The sequence below is a fragment of the Citrus clementina genome, unplaced genomic scaffold, assembly GCF_000493195.1.
Source record: "Citrus clementina cultivar Clemenules unplaced genomic scaffold, Citrus_clementina_v1.0 scaffold_4, whole genome shotgun sequence".
NCBI classification, from domain to species: domain Eukaryota; kingdom Viridiplantae; phylum Streptophyta; class Magnoliopsida; order Sapindales; family Rutaceae; genus Citrus; species Citrus x clementina.
Genome location: NW_006262274.1, coordinates 16,331,234 through 16,357,060, shown reverse-complemented (window position 1 = coordinate 16,357,060; position 25,827 = coordinate 16,331,234). Strand labels below are relative to the sequence as shown.

At 34.0% G+C, this 25,827-nt stretch overlaps 3 protein-coding genes across 3 annotated transcripts; all 3 read left to right on the top strand.

The window, feature by feature from the left end:
• Positions 1-1,119: 1,119 nt before the first annotated feature.
• Positions 1,120-2,039, top strand: LOC18044967 (auxin-induced in root cultures protein 12). The gene has a single exon (XM_006437162.2). It carries the CDS (start codon positions 1,197-1,199, stop codon positions 1,911-1,913), a length of 717 nt encoding a protein of 238 aa, XP_006437225.1. The 5' UTR covers positions 1,120-1,196; the 3' UTR covers positions 1,914-2,039.
• Positions 2,040-4,494: 2,455 nt separating this feature from the next.
• On the top strand, positions 4,495-6,940 carry LOC18044966 (cytochrome b561 and DOMON domain-containing protein At3g25290). The gene is made up of 3 exons (XM_006437161.2): positions 4,495-5,255; positions 5,690-5,944; positions 6,325-6,940. The coding sequence occupies exons 1-3, from the start codon at positions 4,614-4,616 to the stop codon at positions 6,583-6,585; spliced, it is 1,158 nt and encodes a 385-aa protein (XP_006437224.1). The 5' UTR covers positions 4,495-4,613; the 3' UTR covers positions 6,586-6,940.
• Positions 6,941-15,385: 8,445 nt separating this feature from the next.
• Positions 15,386-25,704, top strand: LOC18044965. The gene is made up of 14 exons (XM_006437160.2): positions 15,386-15,850; positions 16,533-16,642; positions 16,825-16,887; positions 16,979-17,168; positions 17,372-17,476; positions 17,571-17,701; positions 17,833-18,415; positions 19,028-19,093; positions 19,336-19,412; positions 21,081-21,362; positions 22,323-22,644; positions 22,748-22,900; positions 23,817-24,356; positions 25,321-25,704. Exons 1-14 carry the CDS (start codon positions 15,587-15,589, stop codon positions 25,501-25,503), a joined length of 3,069 nt encoding a protein of 1,022 aa, XP_006437223.1. The 5' UTR covers positions 15,386-15,586; the 3' UTR covers positions 25,504-25,704.
• The last annotated feature ends 123 nt before the right edge of the window (positions 25,705-25,827 follow it).

Below are 25,827 nucleotides of genomic sequence, written 5' to 3'. Positions count from 1 at the left end.
TGTTGGGTGGGTAGGCATGAATCACACAGACGCCCCCCCCTTCCGTCAACGGCAGCAATATTGGTGGCGACAAGCACGCCTTGTCCACATGTCACGTGGTCCCTCAATTTCTCAAATTTTTTTTCCCCTTTCTCGCCTTTAATAAAATGAAAATATCATTCGTTGCACGTGATCTATCTCCTTCACTCTTGATTCTTGAGTCAACCAATTACGTAGTGAATTTATTTTTTTTTAAAAAGAAGAAGTAAATTCTGAGAAACTGGACTGCTTAGCTAAACTACCTCTACGCTACGGCCAAGTGCCGTTTTGAAAATTTCTAGTCGTTGTTCCCACACGCGACCAGTTCCCAACTCCCAAGTCCTCCCAATTGAAGGGAACCAGAGAAGGTCGTCTGTGGGGCTAGGTGCGACTATGTTACAGAGCTTAGATGCATTATAATATAAAATAGCCAACTTTTTTGACCGTATCTGGGGAAGTTTGTAAATTGTGTAATAAATTAATTTCCTTTTTTCTAAATTGAGTTTGACGGAAACAAAGAAAGGGAATATATATTTAAATCATTTTATGATTTTAATCACAATTTTCTCATCATCCAGACTGTCAATGGCATTATTATTACATGTAAGGGCTTCACAATTTTACATAATTTGTAAGAGACATCCCTAACAAAATAGGTAATTGAGAAGGAGAGCTGTATCTTACATAATTACATAAGATATCATAATCCTTACAAGTAAATACCATTCATCCTAAAATTTTTATCTTGAGACATTCATCAAGTAAATAATTAAAATTAAGAGAAATTATTGTAGAAAAGTTGACTTAATAAATTTAAACCAATAACATTTCGAAGTTAAACTATCAATAAAAAAAATCTTCATTAAACAATTCAATAATCATCATCGTCATCCTTACGTATACATATTTGTAGTTGATTATTGTTTTAAAATAACTAACAAAACAAAAATAACAAAAAATTAAAGACGTGTGAAAAGGAAAGCCAATTTTTACTTGAAACTGCAACCGAGTTACCAAAACGACGCCGTGCGGTCGTTCCTCACTTCCCCTTTCACTGTCTATATAACAATACCTCCAAAAGTCCCAAACACACAGCCACAAGCCCACAGCCCCACACCAAAGAAAACACATCTCTGTCTCTCTGTCTCTCTCTCTCTCTCTCTCTCAAATTGTTAACAATGGCGTTGGCCGTGGTACTCCTTTCCATCTCGGTCTTGCTAATCTCACCGGCTCATTCCCTCACCTGCACCTCGCAGAGACTCACCAACAACAAGAAGCCCTACGACAGTTGCCTCGATCTCCCCACTTTGAGCTCTTACCTCCACTACACGTACAACGCCACGAACTCGTCTCTCTCAATCGCCTTCGTGTCGACTCCGGCGTCGCCCGACGGCTGGGTCGCGTGGGCCATCAACCCGACGGCTAAGGGCATGGCCGGATCCCAGGCCCTCATCGCCCTCAAATCCAGCGGCTCCCTCGTCGTCAAGACTTACAACATCATCTCCTACTCCAACCTCACCGAATCAAAGCTCTCGTTCCAAACCTGGGACTTGAAGGCCGAATCCGGTGCCAGCGGGACCACCGTCATTTACGGTAAGCTCAAGGTTCCGGAGAAAGCGGAGACGTTGAACCAAGTGTGGCAGGTGGGTGCTCAGGTGGCCAATGGACATCCCATGAAACATGAGTTTAAGCAGGCGAATCTTCAAGCCAAGGGGCCATTGAATTTGGTCAAGAAGCCCGGTAGTTTGACGCCGGCGTCGGCGCCGACTCCCGGTACCCCCGGTAGCCCCGGCGTTCCTTCTCCCGACAGGGGCGGACAGTCGATGATCAGAGCTAATGTTGTTGGATTGTTTATGGGTTTGGTTCTGTTTCTTGTAACAGTTTCCGCTTTGTAAACTTTCTGAGTTTTGTTTTTTATTATTTTTTTTAATTTTTAGTATTTTGCTGTAGTTATTATCCGCATTTTGTCCATTGGAGATCTCTGTGTTTTATTTTTTCGGCGAATAATTAATATATTTATGTTTTACATTTTTTGCTTTTGGGTTTTAATTTAAAATTGGTGAATTATAATAATTAATGGTGCTCGAGTCCGAATGATTGAATTTTTAAATTTTTGGTACTCTTAAATTATTGTTTCTTATGATTATTTATTATTTATTATATATATATACACACACAAATTATTATAATTTGTTGAAACATATACATAACAAATAATGAATAAAAAAAAATAGTACTTTAGTAGCTACAACGACTTGTCCTTTCTATATAGTTGTTTTAGTGTTATTTTATAATGCTGCATAACTCTAATTTTAATTCAAATCTATAATTCGAACCTTCGGTTCTGAAAATAACTATGATAATATTAAAAGTCAAATTATCTATATTTAATTGAAATGGGCCAATGGGGGTTTATTTGTAAATGTGAATCACAAGTGGCGTATTGATTAGTTTTGAATTTTGAATTGTCTGACACTATAAATAAAGGCCATGTGGTATATATAATTCATTGTTTCCTTATTTTATTTTTCAGCGGCCTTTAGACGGAGGGAACAAAGCAATTGAATTCTCACAAGTGCACCTTTTAAAAATGACATAAAGTTTGTTGAAAAAGGTTTAGAGGTCATGAAGAATTTCCCTTTTATCTTTTTTATTTTTTTTTTCACATTTTGGTGCCTTTTTATCTTCCTTTAATTTTCATTCCATTTTGCATGAAGTGAAAAGCAAGGGGTCCCCTCTTTGGCATAATAACAAGACTACGTACTAACGGGTTTTTGGTCCAGTGGGAGAGCCTTTGCACTTACAATATTGAGTGTAATGATTCGAGCCTTCATAAAAGTATTTATGGAGGTTATTTACCATCATCTCTCAATTATTTGATAATTGAGTAGAGCCAGTCTATTCCTCACGAAATGTGAGTGGAGTGGACATCCCTCGAATATTTGAGAGGGTTTAAAGAATTTAGGCAGTACTTCAGAGGAGTACATACCACGAAAAAAGACTCAATTGTAGAATCTGTTTGTAAATATTAATTGTAATACCTACAATTCTGTATAACAATATTAAAAAAAAAAAACAAGACTACGTGCATATCATAGAATAAGCGACAACAACTGTACAGTTATAATAATATCATGAACGTATTAAAAAAACAAAACAAAATTAATAATTGGCGTATGCTGTTGATTAGAGTGTGACGTTTTGTGCTTTTTCTTTTGCCTACAACGATCGATCTTCATCATCAAACTCCTTTCATTGATATAATTGCAACAATTCTACGTGGATTGATTAGCCATAATAGTTCTTCAAGCCACGTTTACTTTTTTGTCGGAGGTGCGTTTTGTACTTTTGTTATAACGGGAATATTGTGTAGCAAAATAATGGCGTTACCATCATACCTTTTATGATGGCTCTTACTTAGTATTGATCCAAAAAGAGTTAGAATCTATAGCGATCCATGGAGTTTTTTATGGGTATATTTAGATGAAACTTTGAAGTTTCTAGACTTGCAGACTTGAGATGTTGGGGGGTGAGTAAAAATAACTTGGGGGCTCTTTTGTGCAACGCCACTTAAAAACTTGAATTCCACGGCCAATGTTTCCCGTATCAAAATGTATATGAAAATAAATTAAGAATCTAATATTTGATAATCAAAAGTAGATATGTAGTTAATGGTTTGGTTCAACCTATACGAACAAATTAGGAAAAGAATCTTTTAATTTTAAGAATTAGATTTTGAAAGTGTTATTTTTGGTACGCGACTGGAGCATAATATTGGGTTTCCTATCAATAGATTGGCATCTAGCAAAGTAATTTTGCTGTAATTCCCATTTAGAGCCATTGGCTTCCATTCCCAAATCGTCATCACTGACATCAAAATTGTTCTTACGATTCACCGCAGTAGTGCACTGGCTTATGCCAAATTGATCAAATAAGCATTAAATCTCAAATCAAAATGACAGCTACGGATTGGAGAGACCAGAGAAATTGGCGTTAATCTTTTCTATAGAATAGGCATGGGGCACATTTTCAAAACATTGCCGAAAATGTAAAAATGAATTCACAAAAATCATTAACCTGAATTTCTGTAATTGGGTTGGATATAAATCAAATTTGGGCCGAAGCCCAAACTCATGTTACCGGCCCACACATGATCACACAAGACGAGTGACGACACGATGAGAATCGACAAAATCGTGATCACAGTAACTCACAAGGATAAGGAAATTCAAAATCTTATGACCAAAAATTGCACACGAAAAATTGAGAATGAAGGAAAGAAACTTCTTCCTTTTCAAAAGGAATTCAGACCCCGCACGAGCCACGTGGCTCATTTACTAATCATGCCTGCGCGTGATCTCCACGAATCTCCCATTTCACGCTAAGTCAACCGCTTTTCTCCAATTCAGCATCCCACGATTGACTCGTTACACGTGTCGCGCAATCATTGGCAACCACTCTCCCCCGCACTTTAAAAAGGGGAACAATTTTGTAACCATGTCATTTTTTTTTAACTCGCTCCACTGCTTCATTCACTCAGTCCCTTTATATTCCACCAAATTTATCGGCGCTTAAGCTTTCCTTAATCTCTGCTCATGGCTTCCTCTTCCTCAACACGTTCGATAGTTCTGGGGCTTTCGCTCTGGTTTCTGTTAATCTCACCCGCGCTGTCACTCACATGCACCTCACAGTCGAAGAATCTCAAAAACGAAATCTACGTCCACTGCCTCGACCTCCCCTCTCTCTCCTCCTTCCTCCACTTCACCTACGACGCCTCCAACAGATCCCTCTCCATCGCATTCGTCGCCGCCCCTGCGAAATCCGGCGGCTGGATCGCGTGGGCCATAAACCCGACGGCCCCGGGCATGGCGGGGTCCCAGGCGCTGGTGGCGTACAAGGACTCCAAGGGGGCCGTGACCGTTAAGCTGTACAACGTCAGCAGTTACGAATCCATCGTTCCGACGAAGAAGCTGTCGTTTGATGTGTGGGACACCAGCGCCGACGAGTCCGGGGGGTTGATGAGGATTTACGGGAAGGTTAAGGTGCCGGAGGAGCTTGCGAAGGCGGGAAAGCTTAACCAGGTCTGGCAGGTGGGGCCCAGTGTAACGCCCGAGGGGATGATAGCTAAGCATGATTTCGCGCCACCCAATTTGAACTCTAAGGGGGCTCTGGATTTGAGTGGGGCCCACACCGGCGGGGGTAGTACCGGAACCGATTCCAGGACTAAGAAGAGAAACGTGAGTTTCTTTTTTCGTATTTTTATCTTCTTTTTCTTTTAATATTTTAAATTTTAAACCGTTGTTAATTTTTTTAACTAAAGAAAAACAACTCTTGAGTTATTATTTCTGTTTATTTTGCTTAATTTTGGAATTATTAAATTGATTCAAAATGGGTTTGTAGTTAAACTTTGTTTTTTTTTTCTTTTTTTTAAAAGATGAGGAATTTTCTTTTTCAAGTCCAGAAAATTTTGAATTTTTTGGTTTTTCTTTGACTTGGAGACATTGTGAGTTTTTTTTTTGGAAAATTTTGACTTCTAATGAAATCTTTTTGCTAAAGAACTGGATTCCGTTTATTTCTTTGTGTTTACCAGTTGGGTGATTGGCTAGATATAGAATGATATCTTACAGGGATTCTTTAATTTGATTACAAATTTGATTGTTTTTAATGTCAGATTCATGGGGTATTGAATGCTGTGAGTTGGGGAATTTTGTTCCCAATTGGAGCCATTATTGCCCGGTACTTGAGAACTTTCGAGTCTGCAGATCCGGCATGGTTTTATCTCCATGTACTCTGCCAGTCCTCTGCATATGCTATTGGGGTTGCCGGCTGGGGAACCGGTCTTAAGCTTGGGAGCGATTCAAAAGGAGTTACATACACTGGGCACCGGAATATTGGAATTGCCCTTTTCAGTCTTGCAACTGTTCAGGTAACTAAAGCTCTTGTTGTCCACGATATTAATCTAATTTAGCATTACAAACTTTAGTCATTTTGTTTTCTTGAATTGAGTGACTTAAAATGTGTGGCTTATATGCTGACTCGAGTATTATAGACAATGTGACACGAGTATGGCCATTGAAGTTGATGGAGTTCCTTGATATTGTGTCTTGTGGCTGATAATTAATTCCAAAAGAAGTATTTTGGAATTTTTAGTATGTGAATTGGATTGGTTTGATTTGCTATAAGATAGAGATATTATTCTAGCTTTTTCCCTTTCTGCTATGCTAACTGGTTATGTGTCGTGAAGTTATATTTTTATTTGATTTTTTTCCTTCTCTGATAAAAACTCCCTCTTTCGGCTCTTGTTAGATTTTCGCACTGTTCTTGAGACCAAAGAAGGACCACAAGTATCGGTTTCACTGGAATCTCTATCACCACAGTGTTGGATATGCCATACTCGTGCTTGGCATCATCAATGTGTTTAAAGGGTTGGACATTTTGAACCCCGAAAACAAATGGAAATCAGCTTACATTATAGTTATTTCGGTCTTGGGTGGGATTGCTGTGCTGTTGGAAGCAATTACTTGGATCGTAGTCATCTCAAGAAAATCTAGGTCCAGAAAGGCCTAAGATTGATACAGCTACCGGATCGGCAATCAACTAAACACTTTTTAGAAGATTGTGATTTTATGATTATACCTCTTTTGTTGCGAGGTTTATCTACGCCGGCACCTATTTCTTTCTTTCTTCTTTTTTTTTTTTTCTATTTTTTTACCCTTTTATCTATCTTTTGTAGTCTGTAGAATGGTTTGCTTTCACTTGTTATTATGTCACTTAGGATGTAAGTAAAGATTGTTTGAACTTTCTTCTACTCTGTCAGTGTGTCTTCAACTAGGAATTATTAAGTTTTCATGTTTGTGCTTGTCCATTGAAACGATTGGTTATAGGTGATTCATGATATACAAACAAATATCCCTTTTTTGTAATTTGCGCAAACATACAGTATACATTTCGGCTTGCAAGTGGAAAGCAACCTCAATTGATTAATCAATCCTTCAAGCAATATCCTCCTATTTGAATCGTGTTGCAATTTGCAGCCTCATCTGTGAGCTCACATGGCAGATGGAGTCCGTTTCACTCAACACTGTCGAGTTCATCACGTTCTGCATTTGCGGGCACCTCGCAAACAGTTCCCCTCCACTTGTCAATATTTATGATCTTCTTCGCTTTCTTGAAACTTTAATCACACAACTGATAAATCCTTGAAAAATTTTGATCATTCTTTGATTTGATCTACTACATAATGAGTGCAAAGTGATTTGTACAATGTGTCATGATCACGAGAGCTCAATGAGTAAAAATATTCGCATGACAACGACATCCATCTTTAGACGATTGTGTATGTTAGTTTATATGTATAATCAAGCCAACTTTATTACCCACTCATCATACTTAATTGCATTACGTGTCGATTTTCTAATCGAGATAGACTAATGGGTCGTCATATTCGATTGCAATTTGTCACCATGTTGTTAGTAAATTTCTTGAAGTTTTCGGAAAGCGATTAAGTGTGCAAAGTTGATTTGATAGATTATACTTTAACTCGAATCCCGTAGCGGAGTGAGTATTTTTTTTATCCTTTGTTATCACGATTTTGGTTTGGTGCACGATTAGTTTAATTAAGTATCCTTATTGACTTAGTTAAGTCTCCTTAGAACAGGGTCCCTCAATCGATGCGTTTTGTTCTTCGTCCCCACGTTGCTAACTTTGGCTTTCATTTTTGCATTATTAAGCTTTGTTTACGGATTCCCAGGTGACAAGTGACAACGAAGCAATAAAAGGAGATGCCTCCCACCTTTTATGGTCAAGTCTTCTCATCTTTGTGATTGGTTCCATTGGAATTATGTATGAATTTTGACATGGGAATTTTTTATTTCATCGGATAAGAACGGATAATATAATCGATTGATTAATTGTATATAAATAATTGGTGTGTTACGTGCGCATAGTTGTAAACTTAAGGCATATTATTTGTCATTTAAAAATATATATGTGACTTTTAACCCAGTTCATATCTCGTAAGTAATTGACAATGTAATTAATTTGAAAACAAACTAAGAAAAGGAGTTTAATACAAGTGATGAACCCTAATGAAAAATATTCCCAACCGTCTCGTTGAAAAATTGTAAGAACTGCTCTAAGTAGCAACATAAATGCATAGAAAACGAGAGAAACTGCTACAAGTATAATGCTAATTTTTTACAACGCTATATTAAAAATGTATTAGTTAAAGCTCTAATTGAGGAGGCAAAGTAACAACCTAATAAAGGGCAGTTAATTAAATTGAGAGCAAAGGTAAATAAAAAAAGTGGGTAAGAAATTAAGAGTCCCAAAGCCAAAGTAGGTGCGAGAGGCAACTGCCTGGGATTGTGATATTGATAAAGCGATGTGAAAGCCAAACAAAGCGTAATCGTGCTTTTAACAAAAGCAATTTTGTGATTATGACCTTTGAACCCACATGCCTAGGTTAGCTCAAGTATGGCCACGGCTCTTCCTTTTTTAATCTTTGCAATGAATGTATTTTTGCCATTAATATGTACATCAAAGGATGGGCAGGTGATCCCATCTAACTCTCAACTCACAATGAGGAAAAATGAAACAAGAAAACAAAAGATGGAATCGATTAAACTTTTTGTAAAGAAACTTATCATGTAGATGGTAATGACTTGCATGTGAGCCTAATCAAATTAAGCATGTTAATTATGGAATTAAAATGCATGTACTAAATCGGAGGAGGGGAGAGGAAAATTGAAACAAGAAGACAAAAGAAGGAATGTACCTTCTTTTTTTTTTCTTTTTTTTTGGGGACTGATTATAGACTTACTGAATATAGCACCTGTCGAATCAAAATATTGTATTGATTCTATCACGGGAGATGATTTTGTTAAATTGTTATCTTGACAAAGTCTTGGGTGTCGAGAGTAGTATTACTTTTTTTTTATTCACTATATATTTTAATTAATTGTGATAATATTTATCTATTCGTGATAAGTAGTGAATGAATATAGACTAATATAGCGCAAAAAGTTTTTCTTTGTTGTTTTGAATTCAATTAGTTAAATTAAATGATGTAGAGAGTAAATATTTAGGGCGAGAATATGTTTTTTTTTTAACAATAATGTTATACTTAGTTGGGATACAAACTTTGTATCACAATTAATTTGGTAAATAATGCGTCATTATCTGAACGGTTCAAGTGATAAATAATTATTAAGGCTCCGTTTGGTACAAAATTTTCAAGTAGAACTTATTTAAGTAGAGTTTTTACAAGTACAATTTTTACCCAAAAAAAAAATGTAGTTGTTTGGTTGTTAATGACCGCTTTTATTAAAAATTATAAAATTATTTTAATAGGTAAATTTTTTAAAATTATGTTATGAAAAGAATACAATAAGATTATTAAATATGTAAGATGATATTTTAGATATTTTAATATTTAAAAAAAAATAACCTCTACTCCCAAAAGCCCAAAATTTAAGTTTTTATAAATAAAGGTAAAATAAGTTATTTAACATTCAAACTCTCTACTAAAAAATCAACCAAACACTAACAAAAATTTTGATAAGAGCTTATGAAATTAAATAAGTACTTATAACCATTAGATAAACCGTACCAAATAGACACTAAGCCTTATTACTTTGAATTCAAATAATAAATTTTTATCAATGACACGTTAATTAAGATATAATCCATAAACTAAATATTTCAATTAAATAAATATATCATCACCCTTTCTTCGTAGAAATATCAAGAACGAAAATATTTAAATGAAACAATAATGAAAAGTGTCGTGTTATGGGGCATGTCACAATGATGATAGGATGACCAAATAATAATGAAGATTTTAAATAAATTGACACGTGACATCATTACTGCATCACTAATATCTCACACTTATCAGTGCTTTTATGTAGTATTAGAAAATTATAGTACCCCTTTTTTGAAAAGACAAAAATTAAAATATCAACTGGACCACTTATGAATAATAATCCATCCATTGGCAGCTTTGACCTTTTGTCATGTCCTTGTCTTTTGTTGAACCACCATTAATTAATTGGACCAAAGCATCGAGCCCATCACAAAGGCCAGGTTCTTTAAAGCCTTCGTTTGTTTAAACTTTAAGCCACTCTTTTCTTCGTTAAATACTTAAATTTGCACTTTAATAGATATTAGATAACAATGTGACTGCCAACCAAGTACACCATTTTTTTTCTTTCTAAATTCTCTGTTAATAGAAAAAAAAAAGTAAATATTTATATAGTCATTATTATACTCTTCATTTTTTTCTTAAAAATAAATTTATAAATTATAAAATTTATTATCTAATAGACAAGTGCACGTCAAATCATATTATTTACTTTATAAATTTGATCAAGTGAGTTATCAAGTGATATTTTTGAGTAGTCCCCTTAGCACAAATCTGAGAGATAGACAATTAAGAATTCATTTGGATTTTGGTCATTCTATCGTTTATTTCTTTTTTAAAGAAAATGTAATATTATTAAAAATAAATAATGTATTTAAGTTGATGTTTTCTTATCTTTTAATTTCCCCTAGATTTTTATAATATGCCAGAATCAAACTTCTTATAAGATAACCACTCGTTATACATATACAGGTATATGAGTTGAAATGACAATATTCATTATAAAAATTTCAAATTGACGTACAATAATTAAATGGTTGTTGTCTTTGATATCTGATGGACCACCAGAAATCTCTATGAAAATGAAACCGGTCAGGAGGAGAATGCACGCGATTGTGTGTTAACTCTTTTGTTAATTGATTTAGTAGTAGGCCTTTCAATTAAACAATGCTTGTTAATTGACTTTGTTATATAATAATTGTGTCAATTTGTGTAATTAAGAGTGGAGAAAGTCTATTGTATATCTGAGGCAATACAACCAACTATTATATGTGTAAGTGTGACATGTGTAATTGAATTTAATATAACTATCACTTACATGTTAGTTTTTCAAAATAAATGAATACATATCATAACATCATTTACTTGTTTTATAGTTGACATAGCATCTCCGATGTATTTCAAAATTCCTTATAAGAGTATAAAATATAAAATAGATTAATGATTCTTTGCTACTATCCAGTTTTCCTTGTAAAATTTTTGGCACGATCGAGTTTTAATTTTTTATTTCAGAAAAAAATGATTGATAACACTTCTTTTATTAATTAATAAGGTTATTTATTATTATTATTATTTTTACTACTTAAGTTATTGTGAAATAATAATTAGGTACAACAAGTATTGCTTCATAATATTTTGCCATATACTAAAGAATTATAAAATATTATAATTTACTACATTTCCTTTAGTTGACATTTAATTGATCTATACAATATTAATTTTGCCCTTTCTTCGAGGAAAAAAACGCAAATTCTAATAAAACTTAATAAATAATTTTACCTATTGTATCAAAAACCCAAAAAATAAAAATAAAAATTTACATTTATACAAACGAAAAAAATGTAGCCTAAGGTTTATTGTAATGTATTCCAATAATTTTTCATTCAATTAAATATTAATTTAATTTTAATTATTAATTACCTACAAAAATTGAAAAATAAAGATAAAATTAACAAACAAATATACTTATAAACACATACATACATACATACAATCACAAAAATTTCAAGTATTAAATAATAAAGTTTATATTTGATTGATAACATATGCATTTATATTTTTTAATTCTTATTGATAATTAATAATAAAAATTAGACTTATTTAATTAAATGAAAATTATTCAATACAATGATAAATATTTAGTTAATAATAATTAAGTTCTATTGATAATTTATAATTTTTCCCCTTAAAGAGTTGGTAAAAATTAATATTTTATATGTCAACTAACGGTCAACTAATGTAAAAGTAATAAAATACAAGATTTTATAGTTCTTTAACAATAAAATATTAGGGTGCAGTAGTCATTGCAACTATTTGTTTATTTCACGATAACTTAATTAATTAAAAAAAACCTAATTATTATAAACACGAGCTAAAAACGAAAACTTGTCAATTGGAAAGTGATTATCCCTTTGTACTAGTAATTTTTTCAAATAAAATAATACTAATTCGAAAAAGAAAAAATTTATTATATTCAAAATATAATTTGTTTCCATCACTAATTATGTTGATTCCATACACAATTTTTTTTTTTCAATTTTTGCACTTGAATATTAGTATCTTTATTTATTTATTTACTTTTAAAACCTTAAAACTCATTTAAGTACAATTTGTAATTTCCAAATAAAATCCCGGCTCGCTGGCCCAAACCACCACAAGATTGACCGGGCCCGACCCAATCATTTCCATTTAAATACTTCCACTTTTGTAGCAATTCTTGAAATAGTGGTGCTTTAAAGACCCCTTCAATGTACCGATAGATCCTCTCTTCCATTGAAATTATATGAAAGGACAAGTACAAATATAATAAACCCATTTATATTTATTCCATCTCGTTTGCTTGGACATACATGATTTTTTTTTTTTTTTCATGTTGCAGTAAACTCTTCAAAAAATATATATATATATATTATTTATGATTCTCATCCATTCAATTCGTTTACAAAAATTTAAAATAATCTATTTTTTCTTTTTTTTTAGATTAATTATATTTATTCTTGAAAAATTAGTGATTTTGAGTTTTATAGAGAGAGAAAATGATCAAAGAGAAGAATATAGATAATAAAAATTCAAAAAATTTCACCAGCAGAATTATTTTTTTTTTGAAGGGTGATGTTACAAGCACAATGATAGATTGAACAAAATAAAGGGAATTCACAATAAATATAGGTTAATTTGAGGAAATCTAGACTCCAAAATAGTAATGGCTATTGGAGAAACTTATAAAACTCCCAAATGCAACTTACAAGTAGCCAAAATAATAATACAAATTCTTTATTGAATAACATTATGCTTGACTACAACTTCGCTTAGGATTACAAATCTAAAAAATAGCAAACACTAAGCATGTTCTCCCATCATGCTCCATAACTTACACCATGATTCCACAAGTAAGTTCAACTATTTTTTGACTAATTCAAAATTAACTGATAACATAAAATAAAGTAAATAAAAATAGATAATAAAAACAGTAATTAATAAATTATTTTGGGATGTTGTATCATCAATTCCCCCTTGAGAATACCCTTGTCGTCGTGAGTAAATTTTCTTGAGGTATTTTTTTTTTCTCTTTTGTTTCTAATTCATAATTAGATATAACAATGTCTTGAACCTCTCTGGAAGATTCTCCATTAATCCAACCATTTTCTTCATTTCTATTTTTGATATTTTATCGATGAATGATTCCTCATCATTGTGCCTGGGCATTTTAGCTTCGCACTTGAAAGAGACCATCTTTGGCAGGCCAGATAAAACTCTAAGCTTTAGAATGCGAATAGCGAACTTGTTGAATACGTTGAGTTTCGCAATGAACCCACAAGCTTGTTGCATTGTTGAACAAATTCATTGTCCTTTGAGATTGCCATATTGCCACTTTGTTGTTTCCTATCTCGAGCTTTGCATCCAATTTGATTGATATTTCACCCATCATGCACGATGATCTCTCTTGATAATTCTTTTTATTTAAGAATCATAACCTCTATCAATTTCATTATCCTCTCTAATCACTACTACTCCATTGTAAGGATTTGCTCTTTTATATTTATCCCCTTATTTTAATACCAACTGCTACAGATATAATGATAACTTGAGTAAAATAGAAAGAATTCACAAGAAATATAGGTTAATTCGATATAACCTAGGCCTCCAAAATAAATATTAGTTCTTCAATAAATATTAGACTTTAAGTACAACTTAGCCTAGGATCATGAATATGAAAAATAGCAAACACTAAGCATGTTCTCATATCATACTCCATAACTTATACTATGATTCCGCAAATAAGTTGAACTAGTTTTGATTAATTCAAAACTAAGCAGCAACATAAAATGAAGTGAATAAAAATAGATAATACTAATAATTAATAATTTTTTTGAGATGTTGTATCAGGTGATATAAGGAAATTGTAAAAGATTTTTTTTTGGGTTTTTCTGTCAACGGCATAAGAGCTTTATGTTATATTTATTTCCTACATATTGTGTGCTAGCAGAAATCATTCTAATTATTTTATGCTTTACTAGATTAAGACGTAACTAATGTCAAATATTACAGAGCAATTTTGATAGACTCTTTTATTATGTGATTAAATATTATGCTAAAGAGTCTAATTTTGTCACACCCCATATATTACTATATTATAAACAAATATAATCTTTAGGATTGGCAAAAAGACCGGGCCTACCCAAGTTGGGGTCGACACGGCCTGCCCCACATGAATTGGACCTAGATAAGGGTTTAGGAAAAAAGCTTGGTTTGGCCCGAACTTTTTAATTTATAAATAAAATATATCAAATTAAAAAACAACTCAAAATATTATATTAATATTTTTTATTAGTATTTGTGATTTATTATGTTGTGTTATTGATATTTTGTATATTAGACTATTATTTTATTATGTATTAAATAATTGTCTTTAATTTAATTTTTGTTTACTTTATCAATAATTTATTTTAAAATTAATGAAGGCCAGACCTGGCTGATCTAAGTTTGGATGGACTTTTAAAGAATTTGGGCCTATTCTCAATAACTCGGGCTTCAAGCCCGGCCTAGACTCTTAATTTGCTCATCCTAATAATTGTTAACTATGTCACACCCTATATATTAGTATGTCATAATAGTTAATTATAAACAAGTATAATATTTAAAACTCATAATGAGATAGATAATTTTGTACTAATATATAATTTATTTATGTACTCAGCCATAGTATTTAAGTGGTTCTGTCTCATTGAGAGTCACTGTTTAGACAATTCATACTTAGCTAAAAGGTGTAACTTTATCCTCTGCTGTCTCGTGGTACTTGTTGTGTGCAGATTGTTGAAAAACAAGAAGGCAGCAAGTTGTGGAAGTTCAAAATCATAGCGAATCAAGGTATTTAACTTGTCTCTCTCTCAAGTATGTGTTCAGACGTATTTGCAAGATTACAAGGTTTTGAGTATATTATTTTAGAATTTTGGAGTGAAAAAACTGTTAAAATAAAAAATTTGAATAAAATGATTGTTAATCTAGAGAAAAAGGATAATTTTGGTATTAAATGGAAATATAATTCGAAATGGAATTTTACAAGGATAATTCCCTTTGTAAAAATAAAATTGACGAAAAGAGAAACCCGACCCGAAGAAAGTCATGTGGTTTAGAAAACAATCCCTGTAAGGGTAAAATCGGGAAATCACCTCATAAGTTTAAAACTCGAAGAGCCGAACGCGAACGCGAACCGCGACACGGACACGGACACGGACACGGACACGAAACGCGACGTCAATATCATCATCCGCTGGGGGGCTGGGATTTGTGGGCATATACGCATATGCTTTCCCAAAATAACACCCCATCAATATCACCGTTTCTTTAACACAGGGAATCATCGAAATGACAACTGAATTTGTCGTTCTAAGAAAGAAAAACAACTGAAAGAAAGACGACGACAGGATGGAGGCAATACAGCGCAGAGTGGAGTCGTGGATCAAGGACCAGCGAGCGAAGATGCTGAATGTGTCGTGGGGTCCACTTCAGTGGCGAATGAAGTGGCCGCCGTGGAACGCCGGCGAGAGGGAACAGAGGAAGAGGATTCATGAAGAGTACGAGAAGCGCAAGAAGCAGCTTCAAGATCTCTGCCGCGCCGTCAAGGCCGAGTCCGTTTCCGACCTTCAGGATATTTTGTGTTGCATGGTCCTCTCTGAGTGTGTGTACAAGGTTACTCTTAAATTTAATTTACTTTTAAAAGTGACACTTTATATAAAATGCAAGCCAACTGTAATCGAAAGATTTCTACTGCGTTTTCCTTTTGCTTGTGAATTGTAATTGCATGCCTCAATTATTTTTTATCGAAGTGCTGTAATTTTGATAAAATTTCGTGCTTTCTGAGTTCAGTTGAATAGAATTAGGGCATTGAATGCAAGAACATGTGATATTGTCAACTGTTAGAATTTCATTTCTAGGAAACATGCAATGCAGATGATTTTAGTGCTATGGACTCTTTAGGAAATGTCAGTTTTGATTATTCATTGTCTATAGTTGTACTGCACGTTTTGATGTGCTTGTTAGAGCAGTTCTAAAACCTAGAATTATTTTTTTGGAGTAATGACTAGTGACTCTGTGTGCAAAGGAAAATGATTAGTGATAGCGTTTTACATATTATGCTTCATGTAATTTCTAAAGGTATTGCTGGAGGAATGACAAAATTGAGTCACTTATTTAGAAGTTATGATAGTTGGTTCTTGTGGATTCATGGATCTCAGTTGTCTATGTCTCTAATGAGAGCCACATATGTCTGAAATTTTGGTGGAGAGAAGTTTTTGGTTTATAGTTAATGCTATTTTCATCTTGAACTGAAAGTTTCATATGTTGAATGAATTTGTTCATTGTTTCATGGTAGAGACCTGTTATTGAGATAGTTCGAGCTGTAAACAAATTTAAGGCTGACTTTGGAGGACAAATTGTTTCTTTGGAGCGTGTGCAACCTTCCTCAGACCATGTTCCTCACAGGTTTTTTATTCTTTTTAAATTTTTCTGTTCATTAGGTTTAGTTTACAATATGCACTTGCTTTACTAAAGTCATTTGTCTCTACCATTTTTCTAGATTTTTTTTTTCAAATAAAAATGGCAAAAACATTTGATGTATTATTTTTCCCTCAAATTTGAATTTTGACTCTTTAATGTCTTTGCAGGTACCTACTGGCTGAAGCAGGTGATACATTGTTTGCTTCCTTTATTGGAACAAAGCAGTACAAGTAAGTATATTGGATAAATGTTTTGTTGAACTTTTAACATGCTTCCTACTGTTTACTTTTGGAAACATGATTCCTTTCTCCCATTAACTAGGGATGTCATGACTGATGCAAATATACTGCAAGGAGCTATATTTCATGAGGATGCCATTGAGGATATGGAAGGGATCGAGTTAGGTGAATCTAAACAAGCCAAAGAACAGAAGGGGAATGGAGAAAACCGGTGGAATCCCCTGGAAAAACCTAGGCAACTAAAAGATAAACCTAAACCTGCTGCACATCGGGTATGAATGATTGCATAACTGTTTTCATTGCTTTTAACTTGTGTTTCTTTAGCAGGTTATTATAATTTGTCTTGTATACTATCATCTGTCCTCTGATGTATTTTATGTATTTTTATGCGTAATCCAATTCATGTTCTTGCTTTGAGTCATTACTGATTGGCTATAAATAAATTAACTTTTTTCCTTTTAAATTATTATATTAGGGTTTCTTGGCTCGTGCTAAGGGGATACCAGCTTTAGAGTTGTACAGACTTGCTCAGAAGAAGAAACGAAAGCTTGTATTATGTGGACATTCGCTTGGTGGAGCAGTAAGCCTGACCTTCCTGCTTCTGTATGAATTTTCAGCACTTTGCTTGTGATTAATGTATTTCTCATCTACTCCATGCGCCATTTTATCTGTAGGTAGCTGCATTAGCTACCCTTGCCATTTTGAGGGTTGTTGCTGCATCCTCTTCATTAAAAGAAAACGACAAAGTTCAGGTCAAATGTATTACATTTTCCCAGCCTCCAGTCGGAAATGCAGCTTTAAGAGAGTAGGTATCAGATCATTTGATACATAAATACTTATATTAGCTTGTAGAAGAAGGAAGCATTAATATGTATTTTAATTTTTTTTCCTAATTTTCAGTGCTATAATAAATTTTTTAATTTTTTATTTTAACAGTTATGTTAACAGAAAAGGGTGGCAGCATTATTTCAAGAGTTACTGCATTCCTGAAGATTTGGTGCCCCGCATCCTATCACCTGCTTATTTTCATCATTATAATAATGTTCAACCTCTGTTGGTGTCTGCTGAAATTAGGACAAATGGTTCATTTGTGTCTAAACATGAGGAAGGGGTAGAAAAATCCAGGGCAGAGAAGCCAAGAGAGAATGAAGGCGAGCAGTTGGTTTTGGGATTAGGCCCTGTTCAGAGCTCCTTTTGGAGACTTTCAAGGCTTGTCCCTTTAGCGAGTATAAGAAGTCAATTTAACAAGTACAGAGCAAAACAAGTTGATCCTGTAGCATCCTCTGTGACTGATTCTGCTGTGACATCTTCAATCGAAGATGTGGCAGATGAACCGCAATCTCTTGAAATCCAAGAGGGTTCTGATGGCATATCTCTCAAACCACTAGCTGAGACCAATAATGGGCAATCAAATGAAGCAATAAATGAAAAGTTAGTAGAAAAAAGAAACACAGATGTTGGGGATGGGAGGAAATGGCGCAGAGTGCCTTCTTTACCTTCATATGTGCCATTTGGGCAGGTATATAATGTGATTGTACTTCTTTTACTTTCTTTCTATTTTATCTGACGACTTACATGTGTGGAAGAAGGAAAAGTAGTTGAGAAACTGGGGTTCCTTGATTCTTTAGTAACTTTTCTTTGATTTCCTTTGGTTTTATAGGATTTTTTTTTTTTTGGTACTTTTAGTGGGTTTAATTTACAATTTGTTTGCTATAAATGAGGTCATTAGGGCTTTGTTTGACTGTTAAGGATGCGTGCTAATCTTGTTTTCTAGCAATTCGCATAAGCTGTTCCCTTTGTTCGGTAGAATGAAAATAATTTGTTTCTTTCTTCTCACTAGATCCCTCTGGAGTAACGATCAAACCCTCTTTAGTTTGTGTTGGCTACCCTTGTTATATCTTCTTGTGCATAGTTCATTTTGTCTTACTAATGAAGCTAATATAATTAACTAAACTAGAAAATGAGGTTCTAGCCAAGTCATTTGTTATATTGCCCAACACAAGGGTATTTCTTTTTGCTGCTTTCCTCTTATGTCACTGAGAATAATATTTATTGTCAGCTAATCTTGATGTTATTAAGTCAGTTATGATTGGAGTATCTAGTTTACTAAGACTTATTTTATTCATTACAGCTTTACCTGTTGGAGAATTCATCCGTGGAATCGCTGTCCAGTGCAGAGTATTCTAAGCTAACATCGGTATGAGCTTCCTTGAATACTCTCTCTCTCTCTTTTTTTTTTTTTTTCAATTTATGAAAAGTTTAAGAATTTTTTAAGTTCTTGCAAATGAGGAATGTTTGGTATTTTATTTATTCTACATAATGTAAATGAATTGTAACTAGTATTAGTTGGTGGTTACATATTTGATAAGAATTATTTGGTGGTATCCTCTTCTTGAATCTCTCATTTTGCTTGATTTATTCTGGCAAAGACATTTTCAGGTCAAATCTGTGATTGCTGAATTAAGGGAACGATTTCAATCACATTCTATGAGATCATATAGGTCTCGATTTCAGAGGTAATGAAATGCTTTATGTACGTACATATGATTATGTCTCTCTGCTTACACCTTACTCAAATTTCTTTCGTTAAGTGAAATTACATGAGTCATATGTTGGATAAATGGAATCTACTAAAAGATACAGGAAAGAAACTTAGTTGTCTGAAGAGTCTGGAAAATAAGAATTGTTTAAGGTGCTGCTAAAGTTGCTTAAAATGATCTCAAATAGATTGAAGATCACGGACTGAAAACTTAAGAAACTATGAATTCTGTTTACATGGAATCCAACTAGTACTGGTATGAAATGTCAACACTGCTACTTCTATTATCATCTTGTAACTGTAACTTTTGAAGACACCAGAATTATGCTATTGCAGTGTTTACAACCACCATCATGGTGCCACTACCTCTGCTGTTGTGACGTTGGTGGAGCTAGATTTGAAAATTGTAGAGGAGTCGAAGTGGAAAAAAATTAGGGGACTGGAGTACAAATAATTTTTTTTCAGGATTGAATTATAAATACATGTTTATTTTTTTCAAACTTGTGGGACCTGGCCTCCACCAGACCTACTCTACTTCTTTTTTGTCACCACTTTGGAAATTAATGGGGTGTTTAATACGTCATTATCTTGTTTTAATTCTAGATGATGACTTCAGGACAGAGAATAGTAGATAACAATACTATTTGTGACAGCAAGAAAGTAGTGTTTGCCTGTATCTGGTATGCAGACTCGTAGACGTCTCCATTTTATTAGGCATTTTCTCGTTTCCTTTTTTTTGGTGCATGCCTCTGTGCTCTATACCATCTACAATAGAACCTCGTTAAATTAATACTCAGATAAATTGATAAACTTGATCAAATAGTAGTTTTTGTAGATCCCAACTTGGTGCCAATACGGTAAATTAATAATTTGATAAATTTATTATATAATAAATAAATAAATAAATAATCTTATTTCCTATAGTACCCAATTAATACATAAATTAATCAATAACTAATTTGAAATTTCTTTGTTGTACTAATATAATGCTTTACATGTTTCATCAGTCGCTATTGCTTTTTTTACACTTTTTAGATGAAAGCCATTGTTGTATTCTATGTGTTATGTTGGGAGAAATAAGAGAAAGATCAGCTTAATAAACTTTCTAAAAAAAAGTCTTCTCTAATGAGTTACCATGTAATCTTGATCTAGTCAAAGGATTATCAAGTGACCGATTCACTCAATCAATATCAAATCAGAATCGTATGTTACAACTTGACAGAATCATTACATTCTCTAATTATACTACCTTTATACTTCATAAAAATTTCCATTATGAATGTGATATTAACTTTATAAATAATAAATTATTAATTTATTGATGAATTAATAATTATTAATGCGATATATTAATATTTGCTAATTAATAGATTTTTCATGGACCCAAGACTATTAATTTATCGAGGTTTTACTGTATTTTACTGCTTTTTCCAAAACCCTACAATTACTGGTTCTCTTGATAAAATTTAAGCTAGTTTGTTAAGATTTACATGAAGTATTAAATGTTAATGTGATTGTGGTAAATCCTCGTCTTTCATATTTTTAGGAAGGTTTCTCTGATTATTCAATTTTAGCAAGTTTTCTTTTGTAATTAGCGTGAAATGTTATTGTTGCAGGTCTAATAATTGATTCTTTTTCCTTGTAGAATCTATGACCTGTGCATGAGTGATGGTGCTGCCATATTCTCTGGAATGGAGCAACTACAGCAGTTTCCACATTTACAACAATGGCTTGGCCTTGCAGTGGCAGGTACCGTTGAGCTTGGGCATATCGTTGAGTCTCCAGTTATTCGTGCTGCTACTTCGGTTGTTCCTCTGCGATGGAGTGGGATTCCTGGTGATAAGAATTCAGAATCATTAAAAGTTGATATAAGTGGTTTCAGGTTGCATTTGTGCTCGCTGGTTCATGCTCAAGTAAATGGTAACTGGTATTTACATTTTCTCCTTTTTCTCAATTCTTTTTGCATCAGTTTTGGTATGTTTTTTCATGGGAGCCTAATTTTATCTTCAATTGTATCTGTTCTAGCTGTGGCAATTCCTGTATTGTGCACGTCTTTCCTAAGTCCTTTATTTTTTCTTTTTTAATTTTAATTTTTAATTTTTAAAGTTGATTTTTTGCTGAATCTTTTGTACTTTGAATGATATGATCTCCGTTGTTGGTCTTTAGTTCTTTTGAGCGTCTTAATTTTATTACCCAACAGTCATAGTCTTTGTCTGCTGGTAAAAAGAAATTTACATTTAACTATTTCTGAATAAACCCAAAATAAAATAAAAACGGGGAAAAAAAACGTCGACATAACATATATATTAGAACCTCTTGCCTTTTTAAGGGATTTTGGCATTTTGCAAAGCAGCTATTTGCCGAGGGATCTATGATTGCAGCTCTCCACAATCAAAAAGCCTTGTATAATGCCGAGTCTAAAATGTGTATACTGGGAAGGATGAATAAGAATAGAATAAAGTTGTCTGCTTGTCAGATTATTCTTTTTTCTTTTTCGTTTCGTTGTTGTGTCTGCGGTCTGCCATAGAAAGTGTACAGATTCATAGGAGCTAAGTGCAGGCTTGCATTATTTAAACAGTGGATAATAGCACATATTTTCCCTTTTACAGAAAACTGATGTAGAAGGGAAGAGGAACTTTGTGAACTTTGGAATAGTCATGCTTTGCTGTTGAAGTTATTCTGTTCTTGTTGAGTTGATACAGACATTGATAATCACACATACTAGGTCATAAAAATTGATTTGTGATTCAACTTTATATGCAGTATAAATTTTTTGGGGGCATTACTTTATAATCAGAATAACTTTGAATCCATTTTATTAGATGAGTGAAATGGTTTATTGTGTGTGAGATTCCTTGTTTTTCATCACATTATGTCTCTCAATCAGGTGTTCAACTACAGTGGAGTCTTTTCCTTCAGCTCCAACATACTCTTCCAATATTGGAGTACAGCCAGAATTACAACAAATGCGAGTCTTAGTTGGAGCTCCTCTAAGACGACCTCCAAACTTATCAATTTCAGTCTTTCCTTCCATTGATTCAGAAACTATTGATTGTTGTATGGAACATGGTTCAGGGTCAGCTGATGATGAAAAATTCATCCGTCCCGAGGGTTTGAGTGATGTTTTTATATTCTGCACCAGTGATTTTACCACAGTATTCAAGGAGGTGCACTTCAGAACTCGTAGGGTGCGACTACTTGGCCTTGAGGTATTGATTTGGTACATTATAAATAATGTACCACATACTCTTGTTTGTCTTCCCCCCCTTCTGTTTTTGGGTCGCAGAGATTATGGCTTATTGTTTTGTATAGGGTGCTGGTAAAACTTCTCTTTTCAAGGCAATACTCGGTCAAGGCAAACTTGTCAGAACTACCAATTCTGGGAATTTGGATGCAGAGGCTGATGATCAAGAAGGTATTGCCGGTGGTCTATGCTACTGTGATTCAGCTGGTGTAAATCTGCAGGTACATTTGTCTCCCCTTTTGCTTGTAGTTGTGCCTCATTTTTTTCCCTTTGTGGAAAATAGCTCAGCTTCCAGTGTAAACCTTCAGGGCTGCCAATGAGACCTGATTTTATGTAGTTTTAATAAGATTGTACTTGCATGTGATTGCCAACTTTGAATTTGCACATTTGGAATAGAATTCAAGAGGGTGTATGCACACGAATTATATTCATATATAATAACTATGATGGAGATATATTGAGGTATATGCTGGGTTTGAATCCTTATCAGATTAGAATCAAATTGATTTAATCTAGCTATAGCAGGATGTCTGACTCAGTGTTGATTATCCCTGCCGGTAGATTAACCATTTCTATCAGGGTGGTTGATTCAGGTCAAACTCACTCTGGCACTATGCTTTGAGTAATGAACCTTCATACATGTCTTATAATGTTCTACAATTTCTGTTGTTCGTGGAGATTTTGGTTTCTGATGGCTGAATGGAGAGAGTTGAAACTTAATTTTGCCTTGTTGAAATTTTAAGTTCAGGTTTGCTGACAATCATTCACTTCATAGTTGCTCTTGGTCCCTAAAGAATTCATTCCCTTCATGTTAAATTATCTAAAATACTGCAGTCTGACTTATTATTAAATGACTTGTAAAATGTTCCTTGTTGAACACTTCTATGTCATATTTATTTATTGCATTCACTTGTAAATTGCCGCATGCTAGTTGACCACTGAGTGTAACTCATTTATTTGTTCTTTCTCCATTTGATTTAGATGACACGTTTTCTGACTGATATTTTGTAAGACAAACATCTTTATGTTCTCTTTTTATTATTGATTTCTGCATCATGCCGTCTGATTGAATGGATTAACTTGCTTATATATATAATAATGATATAAAATTCTGGGCCGTCTTCAACTGATATGCAGGAGCTAACTATGGAGGCTGCTCGTTTCAAGGATGAAATGTGGATGGGAATCCGTGACCTCAGTAGAAAAACAGATTTGATTGTTCTTGTGCATAACTTATCCCATAAGATACCTCGGTATAATTGCTCAAGTGCATCAGGGCAGCAGCAGCCAGCCCTTTCACTTCTGTTAAATGAGGCTAAAGCTCTTGGAATCCCTTGGGTCCTTGCCATAACAAACAAATTTTCAGTCAGTGCGCACCAGCAAAGAGCAGCAATTGATGCAGTTATGCAGGCTTATCAAGCATCTCCTAGCACCACTGAAGTTATCAATTCTTGTCCATATGTTATGCCTGGTGCTGTCAGTGCTTCTTTGTCTTGGGATGCATCGGGTGGAGATTCAGATGGGAGGTCGGGTGCACAGAAGCTTCTTCATGCCCCAATTAATTTAGTCTGGAGGCCTTTTCAGAGAAAGGACAATATTTTACCGGTGGAGGGCATAAACTCCCTAGGTCAGCTTGTGCACCGTGTCCTCCGGACCCATGAGGAGGTCTCCTTTCAGGTAGAAACAATTTTTTAAGTGTCTTTTAACACATTTTATTATGATGACTTTGTGTACATTTAAGAGAATTGACTTTGATTTTGGAATTTTTTTTGGGGAGATGTAAAAGAATGATCAGAGTCATGAAATTTCATAGCTGACAGAGAGTTCTATACTGGAAAAATAAATAACCCCTTGCGGCCGCCTGCTTGGGATATTTACATCTTACAGGTTTCTAAACCATCCAGTCTTTTAGGTTGGCTAGTAGTCCCAGTTAGAACTCGATGAACTTAGGTTGAGATGAAAATTCCATTGAATGAGTAAAGAAAAAGATGTGGTTCTACTCTGTTTTTATTTGTCTAGTTTTAACATTATTGAACTTAAAATGGTACTAGTCTACTAGATGCTTTGTGGACAATGATATCATGTTGACATGTCTGACATACAAGCCATATTTGAAAGATATGCTATCATGATACTGATTAAATCCGATGGCTTTGTACTTTATTTAGATTGAATGTTTAATAACTATAGCTTTACATGAATTGATGGTGCCAATCCGATGGTCAAAATACTTATAACATTTAACTACTAGTTTTTCTGAATTTTGTCCTGCAAGAAACTGTCAAGGAAGGCAGCAATTAGTTGGAATTAGTTAATTTGAAAGTCCTTTTATCTGTGGGATTCAACTTTGAATTCAACATGTTCATGAATTTGGGTATTCACAATGTTTGAGATTTGATGCAGTAGTCAGTGGCATGTAGCTATGTTTGAGATTTGATTCAGTAGTTAGTGGCATGTAACATGTTTGACTGGGTCAGGTGAATGTAAGTTGATTGTTAGGAGAATCAACTTACGGGTTATTCATCAACGTTTTATATATTTAAAATCTGTTGTGTTTGGAAGCGTGTATGTCTCTTGTTTTCTGGTTTATTTGTCTGATGTCGTTGCTGACAATTTTGAATTTTGTATTGCAAATTTCAAGGAAATTGCTACGGATCGGCTGTTGGCAGAGTTGGAACGAGAGCGTGTTATGGCAATAGATGCCAATGCAAAAGCCAAGTCATCTTCTATGACAGCTGCTGCCGTGGGTGCTTCCGTTGGGGCTGGTATTGGCCTTGTCTTGGCTGTTGTTATGGGCGCAGCATCTGCTTTGAGGAAGCCCTGAAAATTCAAAATTTTGGGCCATCTTTAATGATGTGAGGATCACTTCAAGGTGAATGTGCGTAGTCCTTGTGTGTTCATAGTTGGGTCAATGAAATTGTCCTAGGCGATTTATTTATTCTATTGATGTATATTTTACTAGAATTGCTTAGAGAGACTCTGTAATCTCACTAATCTCAAACATATGAAGAGAAACTTGAAGTTCTATCTGGAGTCTATGACATCAGTTCAGTGTAGAAAAATCTTTTTCTTCATTTCAACCGTTAATTTCCTGATGATTTTATTTCTTAAGGTTTCGGATCCCCTTAAGAAAGATGAGCAACCAAAG

Excerpts from the sequence above, each read along its gene's own strand:
- LOC18044965 (XM_006437160.2), top strand. The coding sequence starts at position 15,587 with ATGGAGGCAATACAGCGCAGAGTGGAGTCGTGGATCAAGGACCAGCGA. Across the intron at positions 16,643-16,824 it reads TCAGACCATGTTCCTCACAG|GTACCTACTGGCTGAAGCAG; the intron begins GTTTTTTATTCT and ends ATGTCTTTGCAG. Across the intron at positions 22,645-22,747 it reads TGCGACTACTTGGCCTTGAG|GGTGCTGGTAAAACTTCTCT; the intron begins GTATTGATTTGG and ends TGTTTTGTATAG.
- LOC18044967 (XM_006437162.2), top strand. The coding sequence starts at position 1,197 with ATGGCGTTGGCCGTGGTACTCCTTTCCATCTCGGTCTTGCTAATCTCA.
- LOC18044966 (XM_006437161.2), top strand. The coding sequence starts at position 4,614 with ATGGCTTCCTCTTCCTCAACACGTTCGATAGTTCTGGGGCTTTCGCTC. Across the intron at positions 5,256-5,689 it reads CCAGGACTAAGAAGAGAAAC|ATTCATGGGGTATTGAATGC; the intron begins GTGAGTTTCTTT and ends TTTTAATGTCAG. Across the intron at positions 5,945-6,324 it reads TCAGTCTTGCAACTGTTCAG|ATTTTCGCACTGTTCTTGAG; the intron begins GTAACTAAAGCT and ends GGCTCTTGTTAG.